The sequence below is a fragment of the Glycine soja genome, chromosome 15 (assembly GCF_004193775.1).
Source record: "Glycine soja cultivar W05 chromosome 15, ASM419377v2, whole genome shotgun sequence".
NCBI lineage: Eukaryota > Viridiplantae > Streptophyta > Magnoliopsida > Fabales > Fabaceae > Glycine > Glycine soja.
Window position 1 is genome coordinate 50,677,079 of NC_041016.1, and position 22,795 is coordinate 50,699,873.

At 32.6% G+C, this 22,795-nt stretch overlaps 1 protein-coding gene across 1 annotated transcript; it reads left to right on the forward strand.

The window, feature by feature from the left end:
• Window positions 1–1,991: 1,991 nt before the first annotated feature.
• On the forward strand, window positions 1,992–21,289 carry LOC114387919 (callose synthase 2-like). Its single transcript, XM_028348184.1, has 44 exons — window positions 1,992–2,141; window positions 2,454–2,505; window positions 3,046–3,281; window positions 4,225–4,325; window positions 4,594–4,712; window positions 4,873–4,966; window positions 5,050–5,160; window positions 5,540–5,656; window positions 5,743–5,835; window positions 5,937–6,028; window positions 6,610–6,736; window positions 7,267–7,404; window positions 7,504–7,580; window positions 7,711–7,810; window positions 8,306–8,428; window positions 8,509–8,626; window positions 9,258–9,592; window positions 9,852–9,904; window positions 9,998–10,058; window positions 10,509–10,590; window positions 10,669–10,718; window positions 10,807–10,893; window positions 12,262–12,399; window positions 13,069–13,163; window positions 13,320–13,404; window positions 13,498–13,658; window positions 13,752–13,875; window positions 13,958–14,055; window positions 14,127–14,256; window positions 14,435–14,586; window positions 14,847–14,956; window positions 15,218–15,337; window positions 15,465–15,533; window positions 15,626–15,815; window positions 15,903–16,059; window positions 16,431–16,550; window positions 16,633–16,751; window positions 16,858–16,941; window positions 18,012–18,124; window positions 18,216–18,445; window positions 18,524–19,324; window positions 19,435–19,485; window positions 20,003–20,188; window positions 20,723–21,289. The coding sequence occupies exons 3-44, from the start codon at window positions 3,095–3,097 to the stop codon at window positions 20,969–20,971; spliced, it is 5,847 nt and encodes a 1,948-aa protein (XP_028203985.1). The 5' UTR covers window positions 1,992–2,141; window positions 2,454–2,505; window positions 3,046–3,094; the 3' UTR covers window positions 20,972–21,289.
• Window positions 21,290–22,795: the final 1,506 nt, after the last annotated feature.

Consider the following 22,795-nt stretch of genomic DNA (forward strand, 5'->3'; position numbering starts at 1 on the left):
GAAATTAAAAAAATCTAAATCTAAAAATAAAATTATTATTTTATTAGAAATTTAATACCAAAAAAAAATTAAAAAACAAACACAAATATAAATATTTATTAAGCATTGAAAACATATGTTAACTTTTTTTGTTAAGACAATCTTTCTTTTATATGATTATAGATTATAGCATCAGGAATCTGTAAACATGATTTTAGATTTGTCTTGTTATTTGATTTGTAGACTCACATTGGATGAGCAACATCAGGTGAGATTGGTGGCATCCAATTTGCCTGTAAAAACATAGATTTCTTTTTTAAAGAAATTTGATCTAAAAATTACATTTTACTTAATTTCAGTTATTATATAATCTGTTTAACTTTTTTTTCCTTTTCCTTTTTAAACTATATATTAAATTAACAGTAATCTTATTTTTTTTTGGAAAATCTTATTTAATTATTATATTTTATTAAATTGTAATTATTATAAAATTAATTTTTATCCCCGACCTTTTTAAATTATAAAAGCAATAGTAACTTTATCTGTTTTCAAGTAGTCTTATCTGAAGATTATATTTTATTAATTTTAGTTATTATATAATTATTTTTATCTCTTAGAACTTTTTTAAACTATAAAATCAATACAAATCTTGTATTTTTTAAGAACTTTTTTAAACTATAAAATCAATAGTAATTTTTTCGTAAGAAATCTTACGCGACCATTCTATTTTATTAATTCTAGTTCCTGTTTCCTAAAGTGTCTTTAGACTAACAAAACATTATAATTTTTAACTTCTAAAAATGTACATCAGCACCAAACATCACGATATCAGCTAGAGATAAAGGTTGAAATACATCACATATAAGAAAGAAAGGTATTTCCAATTTTTTATATTTCATATTTAACATTTAGTATTATTTGTCAGGCAAATTTATTTTTTATGGTGTCTACCGTGCTCAGGACTAAAGACCTAATACTACTAGTACTTATATAAGTTAAAGTGTTAAACTATTATATACTTTTAAAGGATGTGCCAAACCACTAAGATTTTGAGGTGAGTTTAAGGTATATAGCACATGAAGCTGCATAAAAATACAAAAAATAAAGATAAGAAAAAGAAGCATAAGAGAATCCATATTACAGATTTATAAAAGATGGGATGGCCAAAGGGACAACAAGTTATATCTTGACTACTATGATAAAATCAGATTAAATTCAAATCTGAGAATAATTCTGATATTCTATGCTTTCACCAAGATAATGATTAAGTGGTTAACCTTTCCCTCTCTTTTTATGCTGAATATTGATAACAAAAATTGAACAACTTTCACAACCATAAATTCTGCCTTATTAAATATATTGTCCTCTTCATTAAAACATAAGAACATAAAACCATATTTTTTTAATAAATAGTAGTATATAACTATATATAATGATAGTGTAATTTTTTTATATTACATATGATAAATCAGTTATTTTACCAATAATATCATAAAAATTAGTACGTATTGGAATCAATGCTGATAAAATTAATTTAGTAAAATTGATTTTTGATTAAAATTGATTTTGAAGTTATATAATTTATGTTTAGATATTTTTATTATAAAATTTTAGATTCAACACAAAAATTATTTAAAGTTACGTTTAACTCAGAATTAATTTTAAATTCTTATTTAACATAAAATCAAATACGTCAAAATTTATCTAAAATTAATTATAAATTTAGAATTAATTTTTTCACGTGAAACCAAAAACAGGCTAAATCATCTGATTAATTCACTTTGCATTGAAATTAAACTGAAATTTCTTTCTAAAATGCAACTAACAGAAGCTTACCCGACACTTTTTTGTCACCTTTTCATTTTCGTTTCCTTGTTTTAAGGAAAATGTTTATTTAAGGAAGGTGAAACTACGCAGAACCTCAAGTGGTGACGTGTCTTTCTCTGATTGGAGGAACTTTACCCGCTAAAGACCATTGACTTTAAACAACCATCATATGCATACATGATGCATCATCCCATCATCCCCAGTTACCATTGCTCTCTTTCTTCACTTATTTTGTGAATTGTTTGGTTACACTCACTCATCCATGTTCATTCCCAACTACTACTACTACTACTTCTTTTTCACTTTCTCTGTCTCTCACACTATCTAACAACCATGTAAGCTTCTTAACTGTGTTTTTTTTTTCCTTTCTCTTTCTTGTAAAAGAGCTTTCTTTTATTTTATTTTATTGTCACTTGGACTTGTGCTGATTGCAGAGACTCCCTTTTGTTTTTTCTATTTTAAATATTATCCTTAATAATTAAGAGGTAAATTTGATGTTCCTATTCACACTCTCTCCCACATGCTTAGTTGTCCACAACATGATTTTCATGTAAAAGTTGATCCTTTTTGCTGTTCTGCATGTTGGGTTGCTCAGAGATAGTGGGAAAACTGAAGAATTTTTCTTGCTTGATTGGTGTGCCTTGCAGAAACGAGGATATCACTGCATCAGTGTCAGAGTTTCATCCATGGCCTTTTGAGGTGTGTTTATAGGCGCTTTCTTGCAATTGGGATTTTGGTTTTTCTTTCAAGTTTTGATTTTGGAAAGTTGGTTTTACTTGTGTTTATTACTGATCATAGAACCAGTGCTTTTGGGGAATTTTCTTTGCTTACTGATTTCCTTTCTGCAATTCATTTGGATGCAGTTTATATGGGGTTTCATGGATATTCAACTTTTCACTGCATATGGAATAAAATTTTCTCTTTATGATGGATCATAAGAATAGTATAATCACATTCAACCTTGCATCTTATGCTCCCTTCGATCTTAATATCTCACACACAAAGGGATAGTGAGAGACAAGGGGTAGAGATGAAATAATTTTTTTTTTATCTCTGACTGTGCCAAATAACCAAGCTTAATGTGTTTTCGTTTCCAATTATTGAAAAGTGATTATTATAACTGAATTGTGAAGGGTCAGTTTTCTGATTTGCCATCATTTCCTATAATTGTCATCTATTTTTTTTTTCCTGAAGGTATTTGCTATTTAATTTAATGTTTCACCTTTTTGTTTCTTACAGGAGTGATAACAGCTAGAAGTGATACAGATTGATAAATTGAGGTATCAAGATGTCTTATCGAAGGGGGTCTGATCAGCCACCACAAAGGCGGATACTGCGGACTCAGACTGCTGGGAATTTAGGAGCTGACCCGATCTTGGACAGTGAAGTGGTTCCTTCATCACTTGTTGAGATAGCTCCAATCCTCCGTGTCGCTAATGAAGTAGAGGCTAGCAATAAAAGAGTTGGTTATCTCTGTAAGTTGCTGTTTTGTGCGTGTGTACTTTGTATGGTGTATGTTATTTCACAAGTTTGGTTAGATAACTGCAGAATAAATTTAGGTTTTATAAGGATTTGCAAAATTCGAAGTCCTATATTCTTTAGAAACTATGATTTTAGAAGATTCAACATGTTGCTAATAATCATTGACAAAGGAAAACAAATATTGTTCTAAGCTCTCATTGATGAATTGACTAATCAGATTCTTGGTTTGATTGGAAATGTTCTCAATCCCAAGGGTAAAAATGGTCAAGTACTAAAGATCATTGAAAAATTTATAGTTTAGGGGGTGGGGAGTTTCCTGTTATGTTCCAGACCAGTCTTTGCATGAATCATGAATGCTTAATTTTATTTGTAAAATACTAGAGTTCGTTGTGTTTTTCTTAATTCTTTAAAATTTATTACTGGTACCAAATGTTTTTTTTTTCCTGTAGAAAATCATGTAGGTGAGAGAGAATGAGAGAAAACTAACTAACTCTTATGCCGAGTCAGCAATGACTCAGCTGTATCTACTATATACTATTATTTCCGAATAGAACTTGTACCAAATGTTAATGATTGGTAATTTCTGGTTCTTTAACAACTCAAAGAATCAAAACTACTTGATATCTGAACTTCATTGCTTCTTTCCTTTATATTGGTTAAGTCATCTGGTAAATGCTCTTTATATAGCTCTTAATTTGTCACTTCTATTAAATTATTGGGTGTTTGTAACCAAAAAAAATTACTGTGTGTTTACTTCCTTTGTATCCGAAACTACTCTGTTGCAATTTCTTTTTGTTATTTTTACCTTGTCACTCTTTTTTTTATTATTCTATTTGGATATTATGTTAGCCTCATAGAATGGCACAACAATGAGATACTTTCTGAACTTTGATATGAATGTTTTTTATCTAAAGCTCATGTCTTTATTGTCATTAGGTCGGTTTTATGCCTTTGAACTAGCTCACAGACTAGATCCGCAATCAAGTGGGCGTGGTGTTCGCCAATTCAAAACCGCTCTTCTTCAGCGTCTAGAGAAGGTGACTTCTGATTTCATTTGTTAAGAATTTCTGCAGTAATTTTCCTTGCTTAATATTTTCAATCCGTTTAAGATCATTCCCCTACCTTCACTAGTAAATGCCACAATTATGAGAGTTGAAAAAGCTTGTTTAATGACTTCTAATTTAGTATATTAATGGACCAGCGAAAAACCAAAGAACAAACACTCTTCCTATTTTAGAGTAGCATTTTTGGGATACATTTCTTTGCAAATTTGAAGGTATGGAAATAATTTTCCATTCTCAATAGGAAAATGTCACAACACAAGAGGGAAGGAAAAAGAGTGATGCTCGTGAAATGCAAGCTTTTTATAGGCAGTACTATGAAAAGTATATTCAAGCATTAGATAAGGCTGCTGATAAGGACCGGTGAGTTTACAATTTAATTGAATCAACAATTTGGTCGCTGACTTGAATATTTCTCTCTTATGTTACTCAATTATATGTGAATTGTACTAATTTCTGCTAGTATAGTCTCTTTTTAATTGCAAAAGGAGAATACTGAAATTAACTTCTTATGCTTCCTCAGTGCACAGCTCACAAAAGCATATCAAACTGCTGCTGTTTTATTTGAGGTATTGAAGGCAGTTAATCGAATAGAAGATATTCCAGTATCTGATGAGGTAACATTACTATGTCTATTGGTCGCTGAATAGAGTTTACATATAAAGAGAATAATGTATAAATTACTATATTTTAATTGCAGATTATGGAAGCTCATATTAAGGTTGAGGAACAGAAGCAATTATATGCCCCTTATAATATTTTGCCACTTGATCCCAATAGTGGAAAAGAGGCTATAATGAGATATCATGAGGTTTGTTCTCTTTATTTATGTTTTAATCCCCTTTTCATTTGAGTTAATGCTTGATACACAAGATTCCAAGAGGTAACACCCTTTAATAGAACTTGGAAACTCCTGTTTAAGCAAATGAAATCAAAAAAGACTAAGGGCTGTAGAATCACTGAATCAAAAACTGATATTTCCTAGAAAAATCAAGTCTTTCAGTGGTTTAGGCATTACCTGTGTTACAAACACAGGCAGAAGTTATGATGTAACAATGTATGGTTAATAATTTTCTCATCTTTTTTCATGTCTGGCAACAACTTATTACTACTTTTAGCTTATGAATAACCTCTGCTAGAATTTCGTTGAATGTGTTGATTAGGTTGCTTGTACTTATTTGCTTTTATAGATTCAAGCTTCTGTTTCTGCACTCCGTAATACCAGGGGTTTGCCTTGGCCAAAGGAACATGGCAACAAAGTAAATGAAGACATTCTGGACTGGCTTCAGCTGATGTTTGGTTTCCAGGTAGTGACTGAACTGTTGTGTCTACTTTTTGGTGTTTAGTTTTTTATACTTCATTCAAAGCTTATCTTCCTTGTACTCATGTGCAGAAAGACAATGTGGAAAATCAAAGAGAGCACTTGATTCTTTTGCTTGCGAATGTACATATACGACAAGTTCCAAAGCCTGATCAACAACCCAAGGTTTTCTTTTTATGTATTGCTATGGCTTGGACCTTTATTTTCTAATTTAGACATACTGTTTTTTTTCTTGTTTCTTACACATCGTACGTTTCCCTGTTTAGTTGGACGATCGTGCTTTAAATGAAGTGATGAAGAAACTATTTAGAAACTACAAAAAATGGTGCAAGTATTTGGGTCGCAAAAGTAGCCTTTGGTGAGATTTGCATATCCTAATCTAGTAGTTACTTCAAATGCTAGTTTATTTGAGTGTCAAATTGAAATTTAAGGTCTTATATGTACCTAGTGAGCTGTCTGTAGAGGTCAATCTACTTTTGAGCCTAACTTAGCAAGGTCAACTGTTGACCTATGCTAGCTGAGTGCCCTAAATGAAACCAAGCAAGCTTAGTTCTGTATCTTTTAAGCAGGTTATATACGTAAACGTATATATAAAAGGTTCATTTAATCCTGGATACATGATAGTATTGTAAATTTGTATTTATAATACAATTAAAGTTTACTTGTATATGGATATATAATTATTGGAGCTAAGCCAATGAAAATTGGGATTGGCTTGGCTCTAGCTTTGCTTAAGTATACCCCTACATTTTTGTTGTTTTGGTAGTTAACTAGCATATCTTGGAGTCGAGTAGGCTATTTTTTTTATATATATTTTTTTTCTTTCCTTCTTTTGGTACAAGATGGAATTAACTCATTTACTTGCTATGCATAAACGGCTACTTTTGGACTCTGTAATATACTCTTTTGAAGTTTTATGTTTTTTTAAATGATTGCTAGGTTGCCAACCATTCAGCAGGAAATGCAACAGCGAAAATTATTATATATGGGTCTATATCTTCTTATATGGGGAGAAGCTGCAAATTTGAGATTTATGCCAGAATGCCTTTGTTATATCTACCATCATGTAAGTAATATTTAAAATTAAATAAAAGATATTGAAAATAGAAAAGATTTTCTTCTGTCTAAAGAGAGAATTAGACCCTTCCCTCATTGGTGGTACAGTCATTTCCACTAAAATTATCTACTTAAACTCTTCATTTTGACATACTATACCTAAGATATTTTTATTTAGTTTCCACGTATATTGCATACTCTTAGAAATTGGGTTTTGGGCCAAACTCAACCCCACAAAACTAGCTTGTAAGATGAGGACTGTCCAAGCTTTATTTAAGCCATACCTCTAGTCGGTGTGTGACTTAACCACCACTCTTGAGGTTGCAATTAAGGCTCCCAAAGAGGTTGAAACTAAGGCGGATTAGGGGCGACTGCATTTAAGGCAGCTTTCCAACACATACTTGCATGTGCTTTGGTAGTTCCAAATTTTAATGCATCTTCCATTATATGATGTAAAATCCTACTTTTTTATGTTAATTGATTTGAATGTCAAAATAATTTTGAACAAATCCTAAGCATCATTTTTCTTCATTTGCCTAGATGGCATTTGAGTTGTATGGGATGTTAGCTGGGAATGTTAGTCCACTGACTGGTGAACCTGTAAAGCCTGCCTATGGTGGTGATAATGAGGCTTTTCTTATGAAAGTAGTGAAACCAATATATGATGTAATAGCCAAGGTGAGCTTATTTTTTATGAGCTGAAGAATTTTTTTAATTTACTTTGAACATTTGATAACCTTCTTTTATCTGTTTCCTTGGATTTTTTCTGTATTGCAGGAAGCTAAGAGAAGTAATATGGGAAAAGCAAAGCATTCTCACTGGAGAAACTATGATGATTTAAATGAATATTTTTGGTATTATGCTTCTTTTTGATTTGGTTGTTTTCCTGCACAATAATTTTTTTTGTTATATTCGCATAGCGAAGAGCCTCTGGGCAATGGGGTACGAAGTTTTTTTTTTTAAATTGTCGTTCCAAAATTGTAGGTCAGTTGATTGTTTTCGGCTAGGTTGGCCTATGCGTGTTGACTCTGATTTCTTCTCTGTTCCTTTCCCTCAGCAGGAACGTCAAGTTAACAAAGACGAGGTATGGCATATCATGTCTGGTGTGTGATTAGAGTTACACATAGGGTTGTGTAACAAGAACCATTTTAGGCTTCATGCTTTGCTGGAACTCCAAAGAAACAGTCTATTCTCATTAAGAAGAAACTTAATTGGAGAGTGCATGTATATCCTGATGAAATCTGATTAAGATTCTCTAGGTCGCTCCTGGCGTTCAGTGATACTATAAACATTTATATTAAACTGTAATTCTAATATTAATTAGTGCATTTATATTAAACTGCCATAAACATCTTTTTTTACCATTTTGCTCCTGTCATTTACAGAGTTTCAATCTGGCACTTGTATTTAGGACTGTATATATAGGAACTTGGTATTTATTAGAGATGAATGCAACTAAGTTCTTCCTCTAAGAGTTTCTTTTGAACAATCCACATGTTTCCTCAAACATGAAACATGAATGAGCCAACCTCTGTCCATGATCTTATCCTAATTACTTGTGCTTGATTTTGGAAAACAGGAAAACAGAGGTCCTGCTTCAGACCGGTGGAGTGGGAAAACTAATTTTGTTGAAATACGCACATTTTGGCATATATTTAGAAGTTTTGATAGAATGTGGAGCTTTTATATACTCTGTTTACAGGTAATCATTTCAGATTTGGTTTTTGATATACAACCTTTACTCAAGCTAATGACGTGTGTTGATCATGCTTTTCAATTAAGGCAATGATAATCATTGCTTGGAATGGTTCTGGCGAATTAAGCTCAATATTTAGGGGTGATGTTTTCAAGCAAGTTCTCAGCATCTTCATAACTGCTGCAATATTGAAGCTTGCACAAGGTAGTTAAAAACATGTAGTTTTCTAGAGGCTGCAGGTCTTGTTTCCATATCATTTTTCTGTCTTAAATTTATGAAGCAAAGATGGAGAGAAAGGACTATATAACTCAATTTTGTGGCATCAAAATATGTCTTTCTTTCCACTATACATTTTTCTTTTCAATTTAGCAGAAAAATGTTAAAAATTTATTTCAGGAAATTTCTTCTGTCAAGATTATGAAAATGAAGCCAAGCAGGCTGAATGATGCTGATTATTTCATTTAATTAACATTGGATAGTAATTCATTCTCTGTGCCTTGTGATTCATTTCCTAGCAGCCAAACTCAAAAGTATTCAGAAATTGAGCAATAGAATTCAGAAACTATTCTTCCAAGTATTATAGACGTATAGAAGCAAGATCACACTAGATAATGGAATGCTTATTCAAAAGCTTCACAAGATGTTGAATTTCTTATGTTTTTTTTTATTGATGTTTCATTTCAAAAAGTTACTGAGAATTTTTGTTGGGACTTGATTATGTGTTTGTACCTTACAAAATTCCCAATGCCTTTTTATCTTTATGTTCAATTATCAAACAACGTGTTCTACTTTATGAAGTTGCAACTTGATTATGCTGTCTTGTATACTTTTCCAGCCATTCTGGACATATTCCTTAGTTGGAAAGCAAGGAAAGTCATGTCGCTTCATGTCCAGCTGCGGTATATATTTAAGGCAATTTTAGCTGCAGCTTGGGTCATAATTTTACCAGTCACTTATGCTTACAGTTGGAAAAATCCATCTGGCTTTGCACAAACCATAAAGAATTGGTTTGGCAATGGTACAGGTTCCCCTTCTTTGTTCATTTTGGCTGTCTTCATCTACTTATCTCCAAATATACTCTCTGCACTGTTATTTGTGTTCCCATTCATTCGCCAGTTTCTTGAGAGGTCTAACAATGGTGTTGTGAAGCTCATGATGTGGTGGTCTCAGGTAAAAAGATGCATATCTGGTTTGTGTATTTATTCTCATATATTTTGTAATGATACGTGTATCTTCTCATAAACCAATGGCTTTTTTATCTTCCTTAAGAAATACTTCTGACAAATATTATTTGTCCTGTCTAGTTTTTCATGAAGATGATAGGGAGACACTGGTTTATAAAAAAAAGAAAATAAATTTAGTCTTATTTTTCTTTAATTTTTCTGGTATTTCTTATTTCTCTCTTAATTTTCTTTTCCACAATTTGCAGCCTCGGCTCTTCGTTGGAAGAGGAATGCAGGAGGGTCCAATTTCATTGTTGAAGTAAGAGAATGAAGTTAATTTCTACAATCCTCATCTATGTTCATTTCCACTGGTCAGCTCTGATTGATTAAAGTATCTGTCTTAATTTTCTAGGTACACTTCTTTCTGGGTTATGCTAATTCTATCTAAACTAGCATTCAGCTACTACCTGGAGGTAAAGATCAATCCAGAAATATATTATTTTTATTGGTTCTTACTTCTTAGAATAATTATAATGTATATAGAAATACATCATTTTTGATTGGCCATTGATATATAGAATTCTTATCATTTCATAGTTACTTTTGGATCCTATTTTCTTCTAACTTGTTACTTTCCCTTTTCTCAGTAAGTTCCATTTATTCCTGCATGGAGGAGGTTTATATTGACTGATTATTTGAAAATATATTTCTTATCAATTTATATTCCCTTTTGATCCTATTTTCTTTATTTTTATCCGAGTTCCATCCACTAACTGGTTCATTTTCACTCAATTTCATTGGGTACATATCAACACTACAAGTTTAGGACTGTATCTACATCTGCAATGGTGCAGAGTTTTTATATAGCATCTTATATTCACGTGTTTGTTAAATTCATTAGGTTCATTTGCTTTACACTGCAGATTAAGCCTCTTGTGGCTCCAACAAAAGCCATCATGAATGCTCATGTATCAGTTTACAGATGGCATGAGTTCTTCCCTCATGGTAAGACTGGAAATAAATGAAGATGAATGTAGTTCATATAATAGGATTGTTCTTAATGTCATCTTCTACTACATGCAGCCAGAAACAATATTGGTGTAGTGATTGCAATATGGTCCCCTATCATACTTGTACGTGTATCTTTCTGTCACATGTCTCACCAAGTATATTATTTTCTATATTCTATGAGTTTAATAGTCAATTAGGTGCCTTTTGCAGGTCTACTTTATGGATACACAGATTTGGTATGCTATCTTCTCTACAATAGTAGGAGGCATATATGGTGCATTTCGACGTTTGGGAGAGGTTTGTCTATTGCGTGTGTGTGTGTATTAAGCATTCCTTTTCTTGTTAGAAAAGAAAAATTTTATTTCTTGATTACAGAAGAACAAAATATAGGAGAGATGACTTTCATCCAAAGTTTTCCCCTTCACAAAGAATTTCCCCTTAACAAAGAGGAAACCTCAATTCTCAAATGATACTAAATAGAATGCCTCTTCCCTTACATCTTCCTCCTGATTGTTTACCTCTCTAATCCCCTCTAATTGACTAACCCTTCCACTAACTACAAATACAATAACTGTCATAACTACCTAATTCATAACAAATTATCAAGTTTAATTTTTTATCTTGCTAAAATATTTTTCTTATATACTTACAAAAGAGAATTTTTCATAATACATGATTGTATGTGACTCACGTAATGTGTAAATTCACAATTAGACTTGAAATATGCTATGTGATGGAAGGATTTATGTGATATCAGTTATCACACAAGTTTTGTGAGATAACTACTTATGTTTATATTTATAGCTGTTGCATATCTAACTTTTCTAAGCTTCCCAATTTCATCTGGATATTGCCCCTCCTTGATGATAATTCTGGCTTGACTGCCGACTTACGAGCAGCCAATGGTTACATGGTGTATGAATAACTAAATTTTATGGATAAAACCTATAAATTTGCATATATGGATGGTGGCATAAGGAATTTCAAACTCAATAGAATTTCATAGTTGAAAATCTAATAAAGTATGGTAAGAGCCTTAGTAGAAACACAGCACAAATGCCAGTCATTGCAGTAGGAGAGCCCAAAGCCTTATAAACCCCACACTAGAATCTCATACTTCCAATGTAGGACTCAAGTCCCAAGTCCCATACCTTGCAATTGGATCCTAATATCCCAGTATCCCACCACAGTCTGCATCCCTAACACCCACACAGGTTGGCTGTGCACTAGTCCTTTGACTAGTCCAAAGCAAACACTGCAATGCCAACATTGCTACTCCTGCTGCTCATTTGCAGTTGAAATTGATAAGAGAAAAAAGTCAGATATCAATTGATAAGAACCTTAGGAGAACCATACCACCAAAGCTATCCGCTATAGTTAGAGTCCAATACCTTATAAACCTCATGCTAGAATACCATACTTCCAATGTTGAACTCGAGTTCCATACCTTGCATTGGATCTTAACTAAGTAACTATATCATTGAAAGTTATGAAATGATCCAGGGTTTATTGTTCAAATTTGAATTGATCTTGTTTTCTTTATGTTATTTTTACTATATCCTTGAAACTATGGTTAAGAAAAGCCATGCAGGTTTTTTCTGCTGCATTAACTGCTGATTTATGAATCTTGAAATACTTGATTCATTTTTTTCATTTTAATTTCAGATTCGAACATTGGAATTACTGAGGTCTCGGTTTGAATCAATTCCGGGTGCTTTTAATGCTTGCTTGATTCCCACAGAACAGACTGAGAAGAAAAAAAAGAGGGGATTAAAGGCCACTTTTTCTCGGAGATTTGATCAGGTTTTGAAACTTTTCCTCATGATAACTATTATCTCAACACTCATCATTGTTAAAGGTTTGTGTATTGTAGCTGTGTGGTTTAGCTTTATTGAGGGGACAGCTGAATTGTGTCAGTGTAAACAGCTGCCCCCCCTTCCTTTTGTACTCTATATATATGTTTATTAGAAAGCAATAAAGCAGTCAGTGTGTGTGACATTTTTCCACACAAAATTCAAATCTCAAGTATCATTAACCTGCAAGCTAAATTAAAACATACTTCTGAGCAACCTACAAGTAAGTTGCTTGGTAGCTTTGGAGAACGCATATTCCTAACGAATTGTGTCCATTATAGTGGTTTAGTGTAAAGACAATGGTAGGGTAGCTAAGATTGGTGCTGCTTTTCCTGCTATCTAGTCCAATTGGTTTGGTTCTAGAATTTAACATGGCAAATTTTTCCATATACACCTTTTACGAGACTGGCTTGCAGTTTTAATCATACTTTTCGCTATTCAGTTTTGGATTATTTTTTAAGGGTGCTTCCTCATCAAATATGACACTTTTGAGCTTAATGTTTTCTTTGTGGATACCATTCCTGATCTACCTGTCTTGTATTTGCTTTCTTTCTGTGAGTAGTTTTCTTTTATCAATAAATTTTTTTATTTTTGATTCTTGGAGAGCCGGTTGTTTCAGGTTGCTTCTAATAAAGAGAAGGAATCTGCAAGGTTTGCACAGTTATGGAACAAAATAATCACTAGTCTGAGGGAGGAGGACCTAATTGATAACAGGTAGTGCTATGAGCCTATGACTGAACATTTCTCAATATCTTCTTAATTCTTTGTTCATGATGAACTTTGAATTATTACAATCTTGAGATTTTCATGTTTCTATGTGAGGTCTTTAATTTTTGTTGCAAATAAGTCTGACTAAAATGAAACGTTTAGGGAGATGGATCTCATGCTTGTACCATATTCGGCCGACCGTTCTTTGAACCTCATCCAGTGGCCACCTTTCTTACTTGCTAGCAAGGTTCATCTACTTTTGTTCAACTTTTCTGTGTGTTTGTGTGAGAATAATCTTATCCTTTTTAAATTCATTTGTAACTCTCTTTTGGGTGCACAGATCCCAATAGCAGTGTCCATGGCCCAAGACAGTTTAGGAAAAGGACAAGAACTGGAGAAAAGATTGTTAAGAGACAAGTACATGAAATCTGCAGTTGAGGAATGCTATGCTTCTTTTAAAAGTATTATTAACTTCTTGGTTCTTGGAGAACGTGAGACGATGTAAGTTTCTTATTATATGAAATATGCATCAAAAGAGAATATTGAGAAAGTTTGATACACCGGCATTGTTACATTATGGTTTCACCAATGCAGGGTTATACAGAATATTTTTCAAAGAGTTGATGAGCACATAGAAAACAAAGCTGTGCTGAATGAATTGAATTTGAGTGCTGTCCCCAGTCTATATGAACGATTTGTTAAACTGATTGAACGTTTGGTAATTATTTTGTAACCAGTAATGTTACATTTTCTGTTTGATCAAGTGTGAATTTTAACCATTTTTTTTGTTATTTATTCAGTTGGAGAACAAAGAGGAGGACAAGGATTCAATTGTGATTTTCTTGCTTGACATGCTAGAGATTGTGACCAGAGACATAATGGATGGAGACATTGAGGGGTAAATCATTTGAAATTTTTGTATCCCTTGCTAATTTGATAAATTTTGGATTCATTATCATTCTCTTGTAGTTTGCTAGATTCAAGCCATGGTGGGTCTTATGGAAAAGATGAAAGGTTCACACCCCTTGAAAAACAATATAAGTTTTTTGGCAAACTTCAATTTCCTGTCAAAACAGATATTGATGCTTGGGCAGAGAAAGTAAGTTTCACAATAAAAAAAATGTTATTATTGAGGAACATAATAATTATATGTTTTCTCTCAACCTCATTTTACCCATATTTTGGAGGTCTGTGTAATTCTAATACAAGTTTGTCAGTCTACTTATTGCTTATGATGATATGGTTTATTCATTTTATTGGTTTGTTGTTTTTGACAGATAAAAAGGCTTCAGTTACTGCTTACTGTCAAGGAGTCAGCTATGGATGTTCCGTCCAACTTGGATGCTAGGAGGCGTATATCTTTCTTCTCTAATTCATTGTTTATGGATATGCCACCTGCTCCCAAAGTTCGGAATATGTTGTCCTTCTCGTAAGCTCATTTCATCTTCAACTTATGTTGCATACTAGAGCATCATTTTGTGATTTATTATTGAGTAAATTACACTCAATTATCTTAAGTTTTGTCAAAAGGACAACAAATATTATATAGTGATAGTGACATACATATGTTCTGTATGATTATGATATATAGAATAGGGATTACGGAGCATTTTGACTTACAACAAAAATGTCTTACATATAATCTCTATATAAATTATATTAATGGCATTATATATCTTGATTTTGTAGTGTCTTGACACCATACTTTGATGAAGCTGTTCTTTTCTCCCTAAATAATCTGGAAAAGCAAAATGAAGACGGAGTCTCTATCCTCTTTTACTTGCAAAAGATATTTCCAGGTTTCCTCATTTCCTCTAGATATTTGTCAAAGAACTGCTTGACGTAAAAGCTTACGTTGTTGTATCAAGATAGAGCACAAAAATGGTTGCTATAACTGTAGCATGCCACCATGCAAGAGTCCTTGGTGGTTGAAATGTAGTAAAAGTTTATTGTACTGAAACCATGACCAAATATATAAAATTTGGTGGGGACATAACCCCATTACCAAAAGCTTGGTCCATCCTTGCTAATGATGCACTTTTTTCCTCACATCACTGCAGATGAATGGAAAAATTTTGTTCAACGTTTTGATAATAAAAGTGAAGAAAAACTCAGAGTAGAGAATGAAGAAGATCTTCGTTTATGGGCATCATACAGAGGCCAGACATTGACCAAAACTGGTACAAATGACTTCCTCTCCCTCCACCAACCTTTCTACATGTCAGATGCATGATTTAAGGTTCTATTTTTCATTTTATAATTATGAATTTCCTCTATGCCTTTTCACCTTATTCTCGCCAAGTGAAGTCCGAGGAATGATGTATATCCGACAAGCATTGGAGCTACAGGCTTTTCTTGATATGGCAAAGGATGAAGGTATATTGCGGAAAATTCATTGAAAGAGAGAAAGAGAGATCATTACCTTATCTATTATTGGCTGAGCTTAATATTGTCATTTCACTTCACAGAATTAATGAAAGGTTACAAGGCTGCAGAACTAGAGAGCATGGAAAGTACAACTGGTGAGCGGTCACTGTGGACACAATGCCAATCATTAGCTGACATGAAGTTCACTTACGTAGTTTCATGTCAACAATATAGTATTCATAAGCGATCTGGTGATTCTAGGGCAAAAGAAATTTTAAAGCTTATGATTAAGTATGTCTCTCAAATCAACCTCCTCACTTTGTTATAGCTTATGCAAACACTGTCCTATAACATTCAGTACTAATGTTATAATTGCAGGTACCCATCTCTTCGAGTTGCTTACATTGATGAGGTTGAAGAGCATATCAAAGATTCATCCCGAAAAACAGACAAGGTTTATTATTCAGCTCTAGTAAAAGCTGCATTACCATCAAAATCAAATGATTCCTCTGAAACAGTTCAGAGTTTAGACCAGGTACTGTTCATAGACCATTCCTGGAATTAACAAAAGTCAATAGATTGAAATTTGATGAATGTCCTGCACATTATTATATTGTAAAGCCTAGTTTTGAAAGCTCAATACCAAGTAAAAAACCAAAATTCATATAGACACACGAGTGACAGACAATTTCTATGACAAAAGAATCAGGCACATCTTGAGGCATCTTTCCTGTTGGAATGGAAAAAATGATTTTTCCTCTATTTTTGTAATTAGATATTGTGTAAAGTAATGAAACAAATTCTAGATGGATTGATTCTTCTCAAATATATCCTGCACTATGATATATTCTTTACAGTTGCAACTTGCAACAGTTATCAATTTGTTTATTGGTTGTTTTGGTGTAGGTAATTTACAAGATAAAGCTTCCAGGACCTGCAATATTGGGTGAGGGGAAGCCAGAAAATCAAAACCATGCCATCATTTTCACACGTGGGGAAGGCTTGCAAACAATTGATATGAATCAGGTCTTCTGCATTATTTTTATATATGAAAGTAGGGAAAGCTAGCTTTTAAAAAAATTCAGATTGCTAAATATATGTGTAACAGGATAATTATATGGAAGAAGCTTTCAAAATGAGGAATTTGCTACAAGAATTCCTCAAACAACATGATGGTCCAAGAATGCCGACAATACTTGGACTCAGAGAGCATATATTTACTGGCAGGTATGATCTATTGTATCAATATCAATTTACTTGGTATCATTTTTTATATAAACTGAAATCTATTAGTGCTTGCTGTTTATCTTTATCTACCTTTTGTTTCTTGCAGTGTTTCATCCCTTGCATGGTTTATGTCCAATCAAGAGCATAGTTTTGTGACAATTGGACAAAGATTGTTGGCTTATCCCTTGAAGTAAGTGTTTTTGCTCTTTGGTTTCAGTATTTATTGGAGGTTTGTGATGAGATCTATCGCAGAATACTAACCTAATGTATATTGATATTATTAGTCTAGGTTAAATTCTAATGTAGGACAATTAGTCAACTAGTTCAAGCCAACAACAGTTACACTATGGAGATAATTAGGCTCCTAAAGGCATAAGAATTCTAATATTCTTAGGTACTTTGAAACCAAATAAAACTGTAGCTTACTTCTTTTTTGGGTATTTCTCTACAGCTAGGTTATGTTAAAATAATATCTTGATTTATATGTAAGTAGAATATTGCACTTATGAACTTCTCAGAGAGCTCTATATCTGATACTAAGTAGTTATAAATTTCTGAGCCTGAAATATTAGTGATACCCGAACTTGGTTTCAAGTTTTGTTTATTAAATTTTGGATCAAAGGAAAGAAAGATATTATTAGCCATAGATGATTGCAAAATCCATATGACGTAAATTCAGGTACTAATGGTCAAATGGTTTCTAAATTGCTCAAATTTATATTTTAGAGTGACTTCTGGTTGCAAGGATGGATTTATAAACAACCTCAATATTAGTACCCAACTAAACTAGCAGCTCATATAGGATGAAGTGATAAATTATCAATCTTAACCATCCATGTATGATTGTATGGCCTAGATTTATAATTTTCACATTTTTAAAATGGGAACTTTTCTCCCTATATATGTCCCCTATATAAAGAGTGACAAAGAGAGAGTCAGAGACAGAAATAGGATAAATGAGGAGTTTATCCTGTTTGAAAGTGAAAATGGATTTTAGTAAAAGAAAAAAAAAACTTTTAGCAAAAGGAATTTGTTTATATAAATATTCAAACCCATACCAAAAGTAGCTAGAATATAAGTATTAGTTATATTCCCTACTTTTATTTTCTGATATATTCTTTCTTTCTTTATGTTAAGGTCAGTCAAGTTGCTAGTCACAATTCAGATGTTGTCCAGTAGAAATGTTTAGTTTCATGTCTCCACTGGCTATGTCAATTATTGTTTGATGATCTTAGTAATGTTTTTGTGCCTTTCATTCAGAGTGCGGTTCCATTATGGCCATCCGGATGTGTTTGATAGACTTTTCCACCTGACAAGAGGGGGTGTAAGCAAGGCTTCTAAAGTCATCAACTTGAGTGAGGATATATTTGCAGGCATGTATTTTAGTTTCTCTTCCTGTATGTAACTTGTTTCTATTTCTTTCATGGAGGTATTGAATAGTAAAAGCTTATTTATGATCTGCAGGTTACAATTCTACATTACGTGAAGGCAATGTCACTCATCATGAGTACATACAAGTTGGTAAAGGAAGGGATGTGGGTCTTAACCAGATATCAATGTTTGAAGCAAAAATCGCTGCTGGGAATGGTGAGCAGACAATGAGTAGAGACATATACAGGCTTGGACACCGTTTTGATTTCTTCCGAATGCTATCTTGTTATTACACTACCATTGGCTTCTATTTCAGTACCTTGGTATACTCGGAACCTACCTTACTTCTTGTGGCATATATAAATATGATCTGTCACAAATACTGACTTTGTTTTTGACAGATAACTGTCCTCACAGTTTATGTATTCCTTTATGGACGCCTCTATCTTGCCCTTAGTGGAGTTGAAGAAAGTTTGAACAAACAAAGAGCTATACGAGACAACAAAGCTCTTCAAGTAGCTCTTGCTTCTCAGTCAGTTGTGCAGATTGGATTTTTGTTAGCCTTGCCTATGTTGATGGAAATTGGCTTGGAGAGGGGATTTCGTGAGGCTTTAAGTGAATTTGTACTAATGCAACTACAGTTGGCTCCTGTATTTTTCACATTTTCTCTTGGAACAAAAACACACTATTATGGAAGGACATTGCTTCATGGAGGTGCAGAGTACAAAGGCACTGGTCGTGGTTTTGTGGTGTTTCATGCCAAATTTGCTGATAACTATAGGCTCTATTCTCGCAGCCATTTTGTTAAAGGGATTGAATTGATGATTCTGCTTGTGGTCTACCATATATTTGGCCATGGATACAGAGGAGTGGTTGCCTATATTTTAATTACCGTAACCATGTGGTTCATGGTAGGGACATGGCTTTTTGCTCCATTCCTTTTCAATCCATCAGGTTTTGAGTGGCAGAAGATAGTTGATGACTACACAGATTGGCAAAAATGGATAAGCAACCGTGGAGGCATTGGTGTATCTCCTCAAAAAAGTTGGGAATCCTGGTGGGAAAAGGAACATGAGCATCTCCGGCACTCTGGCAAGCGCGGTATCGCTACTGAGATAATATTAGCCCTCCGCTTTTTCATTTATCAATATGGCCTGGTATATCACCTTTCAGTCACTGATGAGAAGACTCAAAGTGTTTTGGTAAGTGTTTTTCTCACATGGTTCCATAGGAGTACTCTTTTGACTGCTTAATTGCTTGTGACCTTAGCAACTACGATATCGATTTAATTTTAGTTACTATTGGCTTACAGGTTTATGGTCTTTCATGGCTGATAATCTTTGTAATATTGGGTTTAATGAAGGTGAGAATTCACATTATTATATTCTGTATCATTAATATTTGGTGTATTGTTTGTTCAGGGAATGCTCCTGAGTGTTGATTGCCTGCACATGTAATAGGTGAAAAGATGTTTTGCTTTGAACACCATTAATGAGTTTTCAGCATTACTTGAAAAAATAACAAATAAATAAAAAGTAAAATAAAACCAAGATTCACCTATATAGAAGTTTTAACTGCATTACAAAAATAAATTGAGAAACTTTTACTATTGTGACCTTGTGTTTGGTTTAGTTAAATATTATTTTTTGAAAAAATAGAGTATTAAAAGCTCATATCCACATAATATGCCATCTTTTCTTTTAACTTGTGAGGTCATTCTTGTTTTTAATCATGACTAGACATATTTATGTGCATCTTTTCTTACTGCATAATGGTTAACAAAATATTGCTGATGTACAAGCAACAGATGAAGAGTCATGATCTCCACACTCCTTTTCTGTTACACCCCTCATGCATCCCTTTCTATTGGATTTTTGCAGGGTGTATCTGTTGGCAGGCGCCGCCTCAGTGCAGACTACCAGCTTCTATTTCGGTTGATTGAGGGTTCTATTTTCTTAACATTCCTTGCCATCTTCATAATCCTAATACTACTGGCCAATATGACAATTAAGGACATAATAGTCTGCATTCTTGCAGTCATGCCAACAGGCTGGGGAATGCTGCTGGTCAGTAAATATTTTTTTCTCTCTTTACTCACATTTTCAATTCAACATATTTGATCCCTGAAAGTAGCACTTTGTGTTGCTTTGGTCCCTAAGGCTAAGAGTACACATCTGAACAAATTGGTCTCTAAAAAGTGTTTACATGCTAACTAATTTTCCCTATCAAGTTGTCAAGTTCCTAACTATTTTTGGCCTACAGATTAAAAAAAAGAAGTAATTCTGATGTAAAATAATCTAGTAATTATTTTGTAGAGATTTTTTAAAAAAAGCAAAAGCTAATTTATGTTTGTTTGCAATCATAAAAATCACTTTTAAGAAAAACAATGGTTTTTACGAAAGACTGTTCAAAATACCTTCTAATTTTAAATAGATTTGCTCACATCCTCTACAAACATGAAATTCTTTTCATGGTATCTCTTTTGTCACAATTTCATGATCAAAATATAAAAAAGTGACACCTCAATATTTCTTCTCATAATCCAGTTTGAGCATTTACTCATTTCATTTTCTTTGTCTTATTGTTTTTCCTCTAAAAAGATTGCACAAGCTTGCAAGCCTCTCATTGAAAAAACTGGGTTTTGGGGGTCTGTTCGAGCACTTGCTCGCGGATATGAAGTAATAATGGGCTTGCTTCTCTTCACACCAGTTGCTTTCTTGGCATGGTTCCCATTTGTTTCAGAGTTTCAAACCAGAATGCTTTTCAACCAAGCTTTCAGCAGAGGTTTGCAGATTTCTCGTATTCTTGGTGGACAAAGAAGTGAACGCTCCTCCAACCACAAAGAGTGACACTGAAGTTTCATTTTCATCTGTTATCTTTATTATCAAACGTTTCAACCACGTGTGGTTGCATTATTATAAGAGTTTCATATATTCTTTAAATGATGTGCCCACACAAATTGGATGATAATGAAAGATAATAAGATGTTTAGTTTATTCATCATATATATATATATATATATATATATACACACTTGCGATTTTGTACATGCTTTAGTATGGATTACAGTTTAAAAGTTGTATCAGAACAGGTAGGCTCTCTATTCTGTAAATTGTGCTAGGTTTTATAATTTATAATATAGAGTTTAAATGCCTTTTAACTATCCATTTTTTGATGACTCATTCTTTCTATCTTTCTTCCTTTTGTTTATGTGTGTGATGATGACAAAGGGTTGAACTCAATGGAATAAAATATATGAATTATTTTAAACTTTTTATTATTTGAATTTAATTATGACGAATAAAAAAACAAATTCAGTGTGATAATGTTGAAAGTGTTATCTGGTTAGAAATTTTGTACCGGTAATAATGAAATGACGTGTGCGTATATATTAAGTTACAAAATCTTTTCAAAATTCATTAAATTTGTTTTAAATGCTAAGCTCGCTAAAAAATACTTGATTTGTTTTTATACAAGATACCTATGTGAGTGCAAATTATATAGTAGTTACTTTTAAAAAAACAAATTATATAGTTGGTATTGTTCATTTAATACCTTTATTGTAAAAAGCATCAACTATTACATTATTAGTAATTTTGTATAAAATGTAAATTTTAACTATCTAACCATTGAATTATAACTAAAAGCTAGAATGAATACGTGTGCACTGTATGGACAAAAACAATTTTTTTATTTCTGGAATATTTTTAAAATTTTCATATTTACACGTATATTTTGTGAATTTATGCAAAATATTTGCTTAACTTTTATTTTTGTATGTTAATTATTAGTTTTATGATAATATCCTAAATATGATCTTTTTATCAATATTATAAATATATATTGTAAAATTATTAATTAATTTTTATAATAATTACTTCTATTATTATTTTAACCATGCAATAATTATTTGAATATTCAACAATTATTTCGTGTTGAATTAGGATTGTCTGTTGGATTAATACTATTTGTTTTATTTTAAATATTTTTTAATTTTTAAAAATAATTTAAATAATCAGCTTGTGTTCATATTTACACATCAAGAATCAGTAGAGAATACTCAATACATCTAAAAAATAACATTTTAGTCTCAGAATGAGCAAGATTTCATGTTGTTATTTGTGAATAAGAGAAGAGAAGAAAAAAATTATATAGTAACTCACAACTTCTTAATCGTTTGGTTATGAAGATCTTTTTTTTAAAGTGAGTTGTGTCTTTTGAGTGGAAGAAGATTACCTTTTCAGTCCAGCAAGGGTTTTGTAGAAAAATTGATCAGGTTGTATTTCTCTTACTTGGGTTTTCTTGTGTATGGTTTTTACAAAGTTTTGCGGGAATTGCTTACAACATGCTAGAATAGAGTTTTCTAGTGTGGGCTAACAATAGGGTGTCCCTAAGCTTATATTCATAAAGTACCCAAGTGTTGGGTGCCTTAATCTCTTTTGCTGGGATGAAAATTTTAGATTGGTTGTAATTGCTTGTAAGGATTCTTGATACATAGTGGAAATCTAATTTAGGTTGTGAATTAAATAACCCGATTAGTTTCTCTAAAAATAGGGAGTGAAGTACAATAAAAGACTCTGTCTTTATTCTCTTGTTCTAATCTTTTTCTCTCATTCAAAGTATTAATCAACTCATTCAAGTATAAATCAAGTCATTTGAGTATTAATCAAGTT